A 14216-nucleotide genomic window follows, 5' to 3' on the forward strand; every position below is an offset into this window, starting at 1 on the left:
CCCTCCAGAGCCGTCGCCCCTTTCCTCTCCAGAGCCGTCGCCCCTTTCCTCTCCAGCCCCTTTCCCCTCCAGAGCCGTCTCCCCTTTCCTCTCCAGAGCCGTCGCCCCTTTCCTCTCCAGCCCCTTTCCCCTCCAGAGCCGTCGCCCCTTTCCTCTCCAGAGCCATCGCCCCTTTCCTCTCCAGCCCCTTTCCCCTCCAGAGCCGTCGCCCCTTTCCTCTCCAGAGCCGTCGCCCCTTTCCTCTCCAGCCCCTTTCCCCTCCAGAGCCGTCGCCCCTTTCCTCTCCAGCCCCTTTCCCCTCCAGAGCCGTCGCCCCTTTCCTCTCCAGAGCCATCGCCCCTTTCCTCTCCAGCCCCTTTCCCCTCCAGAGCCGTCACCCCTTGCCATCGCCCCTTTCCTCTCCAGAGCTGTCGCCCATTTCCCCTCCAGAGCTGTCGCCCCTTTCCCCTCCAGAGCTGTCGCCCATTTCCCCTCCAGAGCTGTCGCCCCTTTCCTCTCCAGAGCCGTCGCCCCTTTCCCTTCCAGAGCCTTCGCCCCTTTCCCCTCCAGAGCCGTCGCCCCTTTCCCCTCCAGAGCTGTCGCCCCTTTCCTCTCCAGAGCTGTGGCTCCTCCCCCTCCAGAGCTGTGGCTCCTCCCCCTCCAGAGCTGTGGCCCCTCCCCCTCCAGAGCTGTGACTTTTTTTCTCTCCAGAGATGTGACTCCTCCCCCTCCAGAACTGTGACTCCTCCCCCTCCAGAGCTAAGTACCTCTTCCATGCCTCCAGAAGTCTGAGAGACATCCACAGCTGAGTTCTCATTACATAACACAGAGTGCTCTGGGAATCCTTTTTGGGTTTGAAACTTTTTTACCAATTAGCATTTTATTTTAGAAGATTATTATTGCATTTTTCACGTCCAGGATTCGGGTCAGTAGGACGTTTCCTCCCATTGTCTGTCCCGGTGATGCCGGACTCTGTCAGATATGAAATGATGACCTCCTGAGGACCACATGGTGACTCCTTACACACAATGGAGGGATGTGTCCATGAAAAGGTTTAATATTTCCTAATTGGCCCATTTCTGGATTTGTGAAATGTCACATCATGACCTACATCTCAGGGACCCTCTAATCCCCCCGGCTCCTCCCACTCTGGTCACATGACACTTCCCCATAGGCAGGCAGTCATGTGATCATGTGACGTGTACATTAATCGGCTTTTATACGGTTATATTAGCGGGAGATAAACCTCCACAAAGCCATCGATGTCCCCGCCCCCGGGTCTCAAAAGATCGGGATCGTTCCGTAACCTCCCCGGCGGTATTAGGATTGTGTCAGAGTTTTGGTGCTGAAAGCGGTACAATTGTTTTGCATAGAAATGTGGTGTTTTATATTGTAGGCCTGTGATTCTTAGGAAAAACTCACTTAAAGAGGTTGTAAAGGTTCCTTTTTTTTTTTAACAAACATGTCCTCCACTGTGCAGCTCGTTTTGCACAGAGTGACCCCGATCCTCCTTTTCTGGGGTCCCTCGGCGGCTCTCGCAGCTCCTCCCCGCATTTGATAACCCCCTCTGGGAAGCTCTCTCCCGAGGGGGTTACCTTGCGGACACGCCCCAGTGTCATACAGTTGGCATCCATAGCCGCTGAGGTTATGACTCGCCCCCCCCCCCCCCCGGCGGCTGCAACATTGGATTTGATTGACAACAGCGGGAGCCAATGGCTGTGCTGCTATCAATCTATCCACGAGCCGATCAGCCATGGGGAGAGAAGGATGGCGGGATCGTGCCCCCGGAAATTCGGGGCTCAAGTAAGTAAAACGAGGGGGGGGGGGCTGGGGGGCCGCAGAGTGCAAGGTGTTTTTTTCATCTTAAAAGTTTACAACCCCTTTAAATCTGTCCAAACCAGAGTCTAGTAGACATCCCGGGTATGAAAAAGTTTGAAACACAAAATCATAAATTATAATAAATAACGATAAATAATTATCAAAAATAATAATATAATAATAATAAAAATGATTCAATAATGTAATCAACCCCCACCAATCACCATCGCTCTATTCCACAAGTGATTCTAATTTTTTATCGCTGTTTTCTTGCTGCTCTAAAACCGCTTTTGACATAAAGGGACACTTTTTGGTTGCCATGGACAATCTACAGTTTCCAGGCAGACAGAACAGTATATATAATATATAACTACATGCAGGACACTGTATATATAACTACATGCAGGACACTGTGTATATAATATAAAACTACATGCAGGACACTGTATATATAATATATAACTACATGCAGAACACTGTATATATAATATATAACTACATGCAGAACACTGTATATATAATATATAACTACATGCAGAACACTGTATATATAATATAAAACTACATGCAGGACACTGTGTATATAATATAAAACTACATGCAGGACACTGTGTATATAATATAAAACTACATGCAGGACACTGTATATATAATATAAAACTACATGCAGGACACTGTATATATAATATAAAACTACATGCAGGACACTGTGTATATAATATAAAACTACATGCAGGACACTGTATATATAATATAAAACTACATGCAGGACACTGTGTATATAATATAAAACTACATGCAGGACACTGTATATATAATATAAAACTACATGCAGGACACTGTGTATATAACTACATGCAGGACACTGTATATATAATATAAAACTACATGCATGACACTGTATATATAATATAAAACTACATGCAGGACACTGTATATATAACTACATGCAGGACACTGTATATATAACTACATGCAGGACACTGTATATATAACTACATGCAGGACACTGTGTATATAATATAAAACTACATGCAGGACACTGTATATATAATATATAACTACATGCAGAACACTGTATATATAATATATAACTACATGCAGAACACTGTATATATAATATATAACTACATGCAGAACACTGTATATATAATATATAACTACATGCAGAACACTGTATATATAATATAAAACTACATGCAGGACACTGTATATATAACTACATGCAGGACACTGTATATATAATATAAAACTACATGCAGGACACTGTATATATAACTACATGCAGGACACTGTATATATAATATAAAACTACATGCAGGACACTGTATATATAATATAAAACTACATGCAGGACACTGTATATATAATATAAAACTACATGCAGGACACTGTGTATATAATATAAAACTACATGCAGGACACTGTATATATAATATAAAACTACATGCAGGACACTGTGTATATAATATAAAACTACATGCAGGACACTGTATATATAATATAAAACTACATGCATGACACTGTATATATAATATAAAACTACATGCAGGACACTGTATATATAACTACATGCAGGACACTGTATATATAACTACATGCAGGACACTGTATATATAACTACATGCAGGACACTGTATATATAATATAAAACTACATGCAGGACACTGTATATATAATATAAAACTACATGCAGGACACTGTATATATAATATAAAACTACATGCAGGACACTGTATATATAATATAAAACTACATGCAGGACACTGTATATATAATATAAAACTACATGCATGACACTGTATATATAATATAAAACTACATGCAGGACACTGTGTATATAACTACATGCAGGACACTGTGTATATAATATAAAACTACATGCAGGACACTGTATATATAATATAAAACTACATGCAGGACACTGGAGAAACCACGAGGGACAAAAGGGAGATGAAAGGGCTTGATACAGTAATGTATTCTGTAAGGTTACAATGTATTGTATGTGTTCTGTTTTTTGCACTTTTTGAATCTCCCGCCGGAATCCATCCCGGTGCGTCACGCAGCTCACAGGGAACGGAGCTCAGCATACAGAGCACCGGGTGGAAGACACAGCCACCGCCCCCACGGGGGGACATCGCAGGATCCTGGGGACAAACTTTCCCTGGATACTGCGATCCCGAGTGTGGCTCTTGGTATGGAAAATTCACCCCGAGCCGCACTCGGGAATACCGCTAAGACGGTTACAGTGAGCCCATTCTTCCCTCCCCCGCCACCCCACTCAACTGCCAGCAGCGGGAAAACCCATATAAGCTCCCCCCCCCCCCCCCCATGAGACCTCTCTGGTACTCGGTGATTGGCCAGGCCCTGCCACATGGAGTGAATCACATGTTCCTCCATACTAGGAAGTACAGGTATGTTCTGCCGATAACATACATGTCCCCCGACCCCCCCCCCCCGGCTTTGTAATAGAGCTGCACCATTCTGGCTCAAATGAGAATCACAATTTTTTTGCTTAGAAGAGAGATCACGATTCTCGCCGGTGTGACATCATCTTTTACAATAAAACAAAAAAATTGAGCTCACTTTACTGTTTATATTTTTTTTTTATTCATTGAAGTGAATTTTTTCCCAAAAAATTGCATTTGAAAGACCGCGGGGCAAATACCGTGTGACATAAAATATTGCAGCAATTTCCATTTTATTCCCCGGGGTCTCTGCTAAAATATATATAAAGTTTGGGGGTTCCAAGTCATTTTCTAGCAAAAATATAGATTTTTACCTTAAGAAACAGCAAGTGTCAGGCCTCGTACACACGACAGAGTTTCTCGGCAGAATTCGGCGAGAAACTCGGTCAGAGCCGGATTCTGCCGAGAAACTATGTCGTCTGTACACTTTTGGCCCGATGGAGCCGCCGAGGAACTCGTCGAGAAAATAGAGAACATGTTCTCTATTTTCTCGTTGTTCTATGGGAGAAGGCGGCCCGCCGAGCTCCTCGGCGGCTTCATCCCTGAACTCGACGAGGAACTCGACGTGTTTGGCACGTCGAGTTCCTCGGCCGTGTGTACGGGGCCTCAGAAAAAGATTTGGGGGCAGATTCAGAAAGATCGGCGTCATTTTCGGCGGGCGTAGCGCATCTCATATGCGCTACGCCGACGTAACATTGAGAGGCAAGTCCTGTATTCAGAAAGCACTCGCTCCCAAAGTTACGTCGGCATATCGTAAAAAAAGCAAGGCAGTGGGCATGTAGTATTTTAATGAAGCGTGACCTAATGTAAATTAAGCGGCGAACGAACGGCGCATGCGTGCACATGCTCAGAATTACGTTGAATTTACGCCCTAAGATACGACGGCTCAATGGCAACGACGTGAATGTAACTTACGCCCAGCCCCATTCACGTACGACTTACGTAAACGACGTAAAAATCTACGCTTGTTCCGACCTCCATACTTTGCATTACCTGCGCCTCATATAGCAGGGGTACCTTTACGCCGGACGTACGCCTTACGTAAACTGCGTAGCTAAAGCCGACAGGCGCAAGTACGTTCGTGAATCGGCGTATCTAGGTCATTTGCATATTCGACGCGTAAGTCTACGGAAGCGCCCTCTGCGGCCAGCGTAAATATGCACCCAAGATACGACGGCGTAGGAGACTTACGTCGGTCGGATGAGGCCAAAATTCAGGCGTATCTTGGTTCCTGACTACAGGGCATAGATACGACGGCGCATCTTTGAACTTACGCCGCGTATCAACAGATACGTCGGCGTAAGTCGTCTCTGAATCCGGGCCTTGGACTTTAAGTGGTTAAACTTCCGGCATTTCCACAGAAGTTTTCTCTAAGAAGGAAGTTACAATGTTTCCTGATAAGAACTTGGCAGACTGCCGATATTTTCTTTTGACAGCTGATAATTCTCTCCACTTGTTATATGAAAGGATCTGCAAACTCTGGATTGGAGATCGTCAGGGGGGAGGAATCGAGATCACGATTTTTTTACAAACTAATTGTGCAGCTCTACTCTGTAATGGATTTGCATAGAGCAGCCCAGATCCTCCTCTTCTGGGGTCCCCCACTAGTGCTCCCTCCTCACTAGCTGTGATTGAGAGCAGCAGGAGCCAATGGCTCCCAGTGCTATCTCTGAGCCAATGAGGAGGGGGAGATTGGAGGAAGCCATTGCTCTTGTGCACATTGCTGGATGGAGATGGGGCTCAGATATGTATAAAGGGGGGGGGGGGGCTGCACATTTTACCTTAATGCAGAGAATGTAAGGTGAGTATGTGGTGTTGGGGGAGGAGGGGATAGAAGAGAAGCAGAGTATGGTATCTGACATCAGTCATGACTGGCTCGCCAATAATAATAATGTTCTTCCCTCCACAGGACCGGAGAAGAAGTTCCAAATACGGGAAATGAAATGTGTGACGGAGCGCCCCCGGGTGGGTGAGGAGGTGACTCTTGTGGCGTACATTGAAGAATGTTCGGCAGACGGTGCGGAGTTCACCTGGTCTACAGGAATGTTTCCTATTGATGAAGTGATGGAGAACAGACAGGACGGCACCGACTGTACATCCACCATCACCTTCACACCGGAGGATGAAGACAAAGACCGTCCAATCAAATTGGAGGTGTTTTATAATTATCGGACTGTAGAGGATTTCTTCACACTGCCACTGGTGTGAGGAGGAGATCGGAGGAGGGTCTCATATCTTCTCATTAATGGCGGTCATCTGACTATATGAGGAGGAGATCGGAGGAGGGACTCATATCTTCCTATTAATGGCGGTCATCTGACCATATGAGGAGGAGATCGGAGGAGGGTCTTATATCTTCTCATTAATGGCGGTCATCTGACCATATGAGGAGGAGATCGGAGGAGGGACTCATATCCTTCTATTAATGGCGGTCATCTGACCATATGAGGAGGAGATCGGAGGAGGGACTCATATCTTCTCATTAATGGCGGTCATCTGACCATATGTGGAGGAGATCGGAGGAGGGACTCGTATCTTCTCATTAATGGCGGTCATCTGACCATATGAGGAGGAGATCGGAGGAGGGACTCGTATCTTCTCATTAATGGCGGTCATCTGACCATATGAGGAGGAGATTGGAGGAGGGACTCATATCTTCTCATTAATGGCGGTCATCTGACCATATGAGGAGGAGATCGGAGGAGGGTCTTATATCTTCTCATTAATGGCGGTCATCTGACCATATGAGGAGGAGATCGGAGGAGGGACTCGTATCTTCTCATTAATGGCGGTCATCTGACCATATGAGGAGGAGATTGGAGGAGGGACTCGTATCTTCTCATTAATGGCGGTCATCTGACCATATGAGGAGGAGATCGGAGGAGGGACTCGTATCTTCTCATTAATGGCGGTCATCTGACCATATGAGGAGGAGATTGGAGGAGGGACTCATATCTTCTCATTAATGGCGGTCATCTGACCATATGAGGAGGAGATCGGAGGAGGGTCTTATATCTTCTCATTAATGGCGGTCATCTGACCATATGAGGAGGAGATCGGAGGAGGGACTCATATCTTCTCATTAATGGCGGTCATCTGACCATATGAGGAGGAGATCGGAGGAGGGTCTTATATCTTCTCATTAATGGCGGTCATCTGACCATATGAGGAGGAGATCGGAGGAGGGACTCGTATCTTCTCATTAATGGCGGTCATCTGACCATATGAGGAGGAGATCGGAGGAGGGTCTTATATCTTCTCATTAATGGCGGTCATCTGACCATATGAGGAGGAGATCGGAGGAGGGACTCGGATCTTCTCATTAATGGCGGTCATCTGACCATATGAGGAGGAGATCGGAGGAGGGTCTCATATCTTCCTATTATCTGATGGGTGAGGGTTGTCTATGTGGGGAACGTCTTCTACCTCTGGACCCGACATTTGCCTTTTTTTCGCACTGCAGAAGAGCTATTTCTATTCTTGTGTTCCCTGCTGGAAGCTGATTGGTTGCTGTGGGGGTAACACAGACACTTTCCTCCTCTGAGGTCTTCCCAGCCCTCAGTTCTGCATTCTGCCACTGGAGGTCCCCAGGAGAAGGTCTCAGGTAGGTGGGTCTGAGGGAGGGAGAGCATTTTCAGGACCATAGAACCTTCACCAGGAACCTCCATGGAGCTGTGGCGTTTACTGCTCAGAGCTTCCAAGATTTCCCACACTGGGGTCGGCTGATGTTTTGGAAGGTGAAGAACCAACTTCATAGGTAAAAGGATGGCGGTCAGACAGGCAGCACAATCTACACAACAGGCTGGTCTTCTATCCCCAACCAGCTGTAATAAGAATTACAGAGAGGAAGACTGAGCAAATCTCCATCACTCAACACAGATTAACCCTCCCTCTGACCCTGACCTCTGACCCTGACCTTATGACACTGACCCCCATAACACTGACCTCTAACCCTAACGCTGACCCCCCATAATGCTGACCCTATGACACTGACCTCTAACCCTGACACTGACCTTATAACACTGACCCTATGACACTGACCTCTAACCCTAACGCTGACCCCCCCATAATGCTGACCCTATGACACTGACCCTATGACACTGACCTCTAACCCTGACACTGACCCCCATAACACTGACCTCTAACTCTGACCCCCCATAATGCTGACCCCCATAACACTGACCCTATGACACTGACCTCTAACCCTAACTCTGACCCCCCATAACGCTGACCCTATGACACTGACCCTATGACACTGACCTCTAACCCTGACACTGACCTTATGACACTGACCTCTAACCCTGACACTGACCCCCATAACACTGACCTCTAACTCTGACCCCCCCATAATGCTGACCCCCATAACTCTGACCTTATGACACTGACCTCTAACCCTGACACTGACCTTATAACACTGACCCTATGACACTGACCTCTAACCCTGACACTGACCTCTAACCCTGAAACTGACCTTATAACACTGACCCTATGACACTGACCTCTAACCCTAACTCTGACCCCCCATAACGCTGACCCTATGACACTGACCTCTAACCCTGACACTGACCTTATGACACTGACCTCTAACCCTGACACTGACCCCCATAACACTGACCTCTAACTCTGACCCCCCCATAATGCTGACCCCCATAACCCTAACCTTATGACACTGACCTCTAACCCTGACACTGACCTTATAACACTGACCCTATGACACTGACCTCTAACCCTGACACTGACCTTATGACACTGACCCCCATAACACTGACCCTATGACACTGACCTCTAACCCTGACACTGACCTCTAACCCTGACCCCTATGACACTGACCTCTAACCCTAACGCTGACCCCCCATAACACTGACCCTCTAACCCTCCTGTGCTGAGATCCTCTGTTCTAAACACTTGAAACATATTTGGGTGGAAAAATGATTCCAAGAAGATATAAAAGACACAAAATGACTCGTCAATACATCAATCAATGTATTTATTAGAGTAACTGAATGTGTCCTGATATCACCCTCTCATAGTCCATGTACAGCAGAGCTCAGACTGGGGGAGGAGGAAACCGCACAATGAGCCAATCGGTGGTGACAATGAATAGAAAACTGATCTACTGACTCGTGAGATAATCCAGACCAGGGATGGAGTGCCAAGTGCCGTGCCATGTCATCTGCCGTGGGTCATAGTCCCAGCGTCACGTGTCATGTGACACCAATGATCCTCAGACAGTCAATGTGATCCCCTCCCCCCACCCCCCCGATATATGAAATATTTTTTATGAATATGTATTTTGAGCTTTTATTATCATGTTTATAATAAAGTGAATTTATTCTCTTCCTTATTTTTGGTATTGTATGAAATATAGAGATCTGCAGATTGGCCACTAGGGGAGCTCTCAGCGGCTCAGTAATCTTACCCTGATCCCTGCTTACCAATGCTGTGATATCAGCCACACGGGGAGTGTGTTGTTTTCAGGGGATCTGCCAATTCATAGACTTGTGTTATGGGAGGCGGGGCTCTTATTATAGAGAGATAATCTGTACTCCGCGATCAATAACACCCATTGATTGATTATATAATACTGAGGGGGTCCCCCTTTCCTAACCTGTTGAGGCTCCACTAGACCTCTGAGGCCTCGTACACACGACAGAGAAACTCGACGTGCTTGGCACATCGAGTTCCTTGTCGAGTTTTGGGATGAAGCCGCCGAGGAGCTCGGCGGGCCGCCTTCTCCCATAGAACAACGAGAAAATAGAGAACATGTTCTCTATTTTCTCGTCGAGTTCCTCGGCGGCTCCATCGAGCCAAAACTGTACAGACGACAGTTTCTCGGCAGAATCCGGGTTTTGACCGAGTTTCTCGGTGAATTCTGCCGAGAAACTCTGTCGTGTGTACGGGGCCTGAAGGTATGTTGTGGTATCTGGCACCAAGCCGTCACCGGCAGTCATGGTGGGGCCTCCATGGATTGGACTTGCTTTCCAGCACATCCCACAGATGATCGATTGGATTGAGATCTGAAGAACTTGGAGGCCAAGCCAACATCTCAAACTCGTTGTGTTCTTCAAACCATTCCTGAATTCCTCAGACCAGGTCACCTTCTTCCATCGCTCCCATTCTGATGCTCACGTGCCCACTGTAGGCGCTTTTACCTGTGGACACCCTGACCGGTCTACCGCCACGCCCCCCCCCATACACAACCAACTAAGATGCTCTGTGTGTTCTGACACCTTTCTATCAGAGACAGCATTACTCTTTATCAGCTACTTGAGCTCCAGTAGCTCTTTTATTGGATGAGACTATATGGGCCACCCCTCCCTACCCATCAACCTTCCCTCCCCCTCCTCCATCAATGAGCCTTCCCTCCACCACCTCTATCAATGATCCTTCCCTCCACCACCTCTATCAATGATCCTTCCCTCCCCACCTCTATCAATGATCCTTCCCTCCCCACCTCCATCAATGAGCCTTCCCTCCCCACCTCCATCAATGAGCCTTTCATCCCCACCTCCATCAATGAGCCTTTCATCCCCACCTCCATCAATGAGCCTTCCCTCCCCACCTCCATCAATGATCCTTCCCTCCCAACCTCCATCAATGAACCTTCCCTCCCCACTTCCATCAATGATCCTTCCCTCCACCACCTCTATCAATGATCCTTCCCTCCCCTCCATCAATGAGTCTTCCCTCCCCACCTCCATCAATGATCCTTCCCTCCCCACCTCCATCAATGAGCCTTCCCTCCCCCACCACCATCAATGATCCTTCCCTCCCCTCCTCCATCAATGAGTCTTCCCTCCCCACCTCCATCAATGAGCCTTCCCTCCCCACCTCCATCAATGAGCCTTCCCTCCCCACCTCCATCAATGAGTCTTCCCTCCCCACCTCCATCAATGAGCCTTCCCTCCCCACCTCCATCAATGATCCTTCCCTCCCCTCCTCCATCAATGAGTCTTCCCTCCCCACCTCCATCAATGAGCCTTCCCTCCCCACCTCCATCAATGAGCCTTCCCTCCCCACCTCCATCAATGATCCTTCCCTCCCCACCTCCACCAATGAGCCTTCCCTTCCCACCTCCATCAATGATCCTTCCCTTCCCACCTCCATCAATGATCCTTCCCTCCCCCCATCAATGAGCCTTCCCTCCCCATCCCCATCAATGAGCCTTCCCTCCCCCCCCATCAATGAGCCTTCCCTCCCCCCCATCAATGATCCTTCCTTCCCTCCCCACCCCCATCAATGAGCCTTCCCTCCCCCCCATCAATGATCCTTCCCTCCCCACCTCCACCAATGAGCCCCCCACCTCCATCAATGATCCTTCCCTCCCCCCATCAATGAGCCTTCCCTCCCCACCTCTATCAATGATCCTCCCCCCACCTCCATCAATGATCCTCCCCCCCATCAATGAACCTTCTCTCCCCACCTCCATTAATGATCCTATCCCCCCCACCACCATCATTGAACCTTCCCTCCCCCACCTCCATCAATGAGCCTTCCCTCCCCACCTCCATCAATGAGCCTTCCCTCCCCCACCTCCATCAATGAGCCTTCCCTCCCCACCTCCATCAATGAGCCTTCCCTCCCCACCTCCACCAATGATCCTTCCCTCCCCCACCTCCATCAATGAGTCTTCCCTCCCCACCTCCACCAATGAACCTTCCCTCCCCACCTCCATCAATGAGCCTTCCCTCCCCCACCTCCACCAATGAGCCTTCCCTCCCCACCTCCAGCAATGATCCTTCCCCCCACCACCATCAATGTGCCTTCCCTCCCCACCTCCATCAATGTGCCTTCCCTCCCCCACCTCCATCATTGAGCCTTCCCTCCCCACCTCCATCAATGATCTTCCCCCCCATCAATGAACCTTCCCTCCCCACCTCCATTAATGATCCTATCCCCCCCACCACCATCATTGAGCCTTCCCTCCCCACCCACCCACCTCCATCAATGGGCCTTCCCTCCCCACCTCCATCAATGAGCCTTCCTTCCCCACCTCCATCAATGAGCCTTCCCTCCCCACCTCCATCAATGAGCCTTCCTTCCCCCACCTCCATCAATGGGCCTTCCCTCCCCACCTCCATCAATGAGCCTTCCTTCCCCCACCTCCATCAATGAGCCTTCCCTCCCCACCTCTATCAATGAGTCTTCCCTCCCCACCTCCATCAATGAGCCTTCCTTCCCCCACCTCCATCAATGGGCCTTCCCTCCCCACCTCCATCAATGAGCCTTCCTTCCCCCACCTCCATCAATGAGCCTTCCCTCCCCACCTCCATCAATGAGCCTTCCCTCCCCCACCACCATCAATGAGCCTTCCCTCCCCACCTCCATCAATGAGCCTTCCCTCCCCACCTCCATCAATGAGGCTTCCCTCCCCCACCTCCATCAATGAGCCTTCCCTCCCCACCTCCATCAATGAGCCTTCCCTTCCCACCTCCATCAATGAGCCTTCCCTCCCCACCTCCATCAATGAGCCTTCCCTCCCCCACCTCCATCAATGAGCCTTCCCTCCCCACCTCTATCAATGAGTCTTTCCTCCCCACCTCCATCAATGAGCCTTCCCTCCCCACCTCTATCAATGAGCCTTTCCTCCCCACCTCCATCAATGAGCCTTCTTTCCCCACCTCCATCAATGAGCCTTCCCTCCCCACCTCCATCAATGATCCTTCCCTTCCCACCTCCATCAATGAGCCTTCCCTCCCCACCTCCATCAATGAGCCTTCCCTCCCCCCACCTCCATCAATGGGCCTTCCCTCCCCACCACCATCAATGAGCTTTCCACAACCCGCCCTTCACCACACCCACAACCCGCACATCGACACACCCACAACCCACCCTTCACCACAACCAACACATCAACACGCCCTTCAACACACCCACAACCCACACATTAACACACCCACAACCCGCCCTTCAACACACCCACAACCCGCCCTTCAACACACCCACAACCCGCCCTTCACCACACCCACAACCCGCCCTTCACCACACCCACAAACCGTCCCTCAACAGTGAGGCACAATGTAACAACTACGGTGTCCCTCCGCTCTATAAATACCTTTCAATTGTGTCTGTGAAATTCCCTCTCGAAAAATGCTGTAATGTGCGCCACGGTCACGTCACTCCAGCTGATCGGGAAATCAGCTGGAGTGCAGCTCTGTCCTGCGCATGCGTGGGTATTTTCCAATGGAGGGTACATAAGGATAGAACGCCAGCCTTATATAACAAACTTCACTGTCGTGGTAACAACATTTATTCCAACATTTATTCCTTATCTCTGAAAGGCGGTTAGAGTTCCCCCATAGATATCAATGATTGATAGGCTTAGTTCCCCTTTATTAATAAAGCATTATAAGGTTAGAGTTCCCCCTTAGTGATGAATGCTTGTATGTTTTCGTATCCTTTACCCAGAGCTTCTAGGATAGGCTACATAGAAACTAATGTAGCGGTACCCCCTCAGGAGCCGCTGGTTAGATTTGGGATCGGTGTATTTAAGTTACCTCCGTGATGTGTCTAGGGGTGATGGTGATGATGAGAGCAGAGTGACGGAATGTCCAGACTGTTGGGTGACGTTTTCAATGCTTTATTTCTGGTCCAACACGACCGACAGTCACCTTGAGGTAGACAGGACAGATTGGTGAAAGAGAATAAACTTCACAGATTCAGGCCATGGATAGAAGCAGTCCTGCCTCCAATAAATTCACCAGCCGGAGTGGGTGTAGTGCCCCCGGACAGACCCCTCTCACATGCCCGGCAGCCGGAGTGGGTGAAGTGCCCCCGGACAGACCCCTCTCACATGCCCGGCAGCCGGAGTGGGTGAAGTGCCCCCGGACAGACCCCTCTCACAGGCCTGGCAGCCGGAAGTGGGTGAAGTGCCCCCGGACAGACCCCTCTCACAGGCCTGGCAGCCGGAGTGGGTATAGTGTCCCCCGGACAGACCTCTCTCACAGGCCT

At 49.1% G+C, this 14216-nt stretch overlaps 1 protein-coding gene across 2 annotated transcripts in view; it reads left to right on the forward strand.

Annotated features, from left to right (window-relative positions):
- Positions 1-8092, forward strand: part of LOC120921982 (hemicentin-1-like) — a 157339-nt gene extending 149247 nt beyond the window's left edge. The window contains exons 12-13 of one of the 2 annotated variants that reach the window (XM_040334504.1): positions 6175-6480; positions 6541-8092. In XM_040334504.1, the coding sequence (XP_040190438.1) occupies positions 6175-6473 (299 nt within the window). In that variant the 3' untranslated portion in view covers positions 6474-6480; positions 6541-8092. Of the gene's footprint in view, positions 1-6174 lie in introns of both variants that reach the window. The other variant, XM_040334506.1, reaches the window with a different exon arrangement.
- Positions 8093-14216: the final 6124 nt, after the last annotated feature.

Source organism: Rana temporaria (assembly GCF_905171775.1).
Source record: "Rana temporaria chromosome 11 unlocalized genomic scaffold, aRanTem1.1 chr11z, whole genome shotgun sequence".
Lineage (NCBI taxonomy): Eukaryota > Metazoa > Chordata > Amphibia > Anura > Ranidae > Rana > Rana temporaria.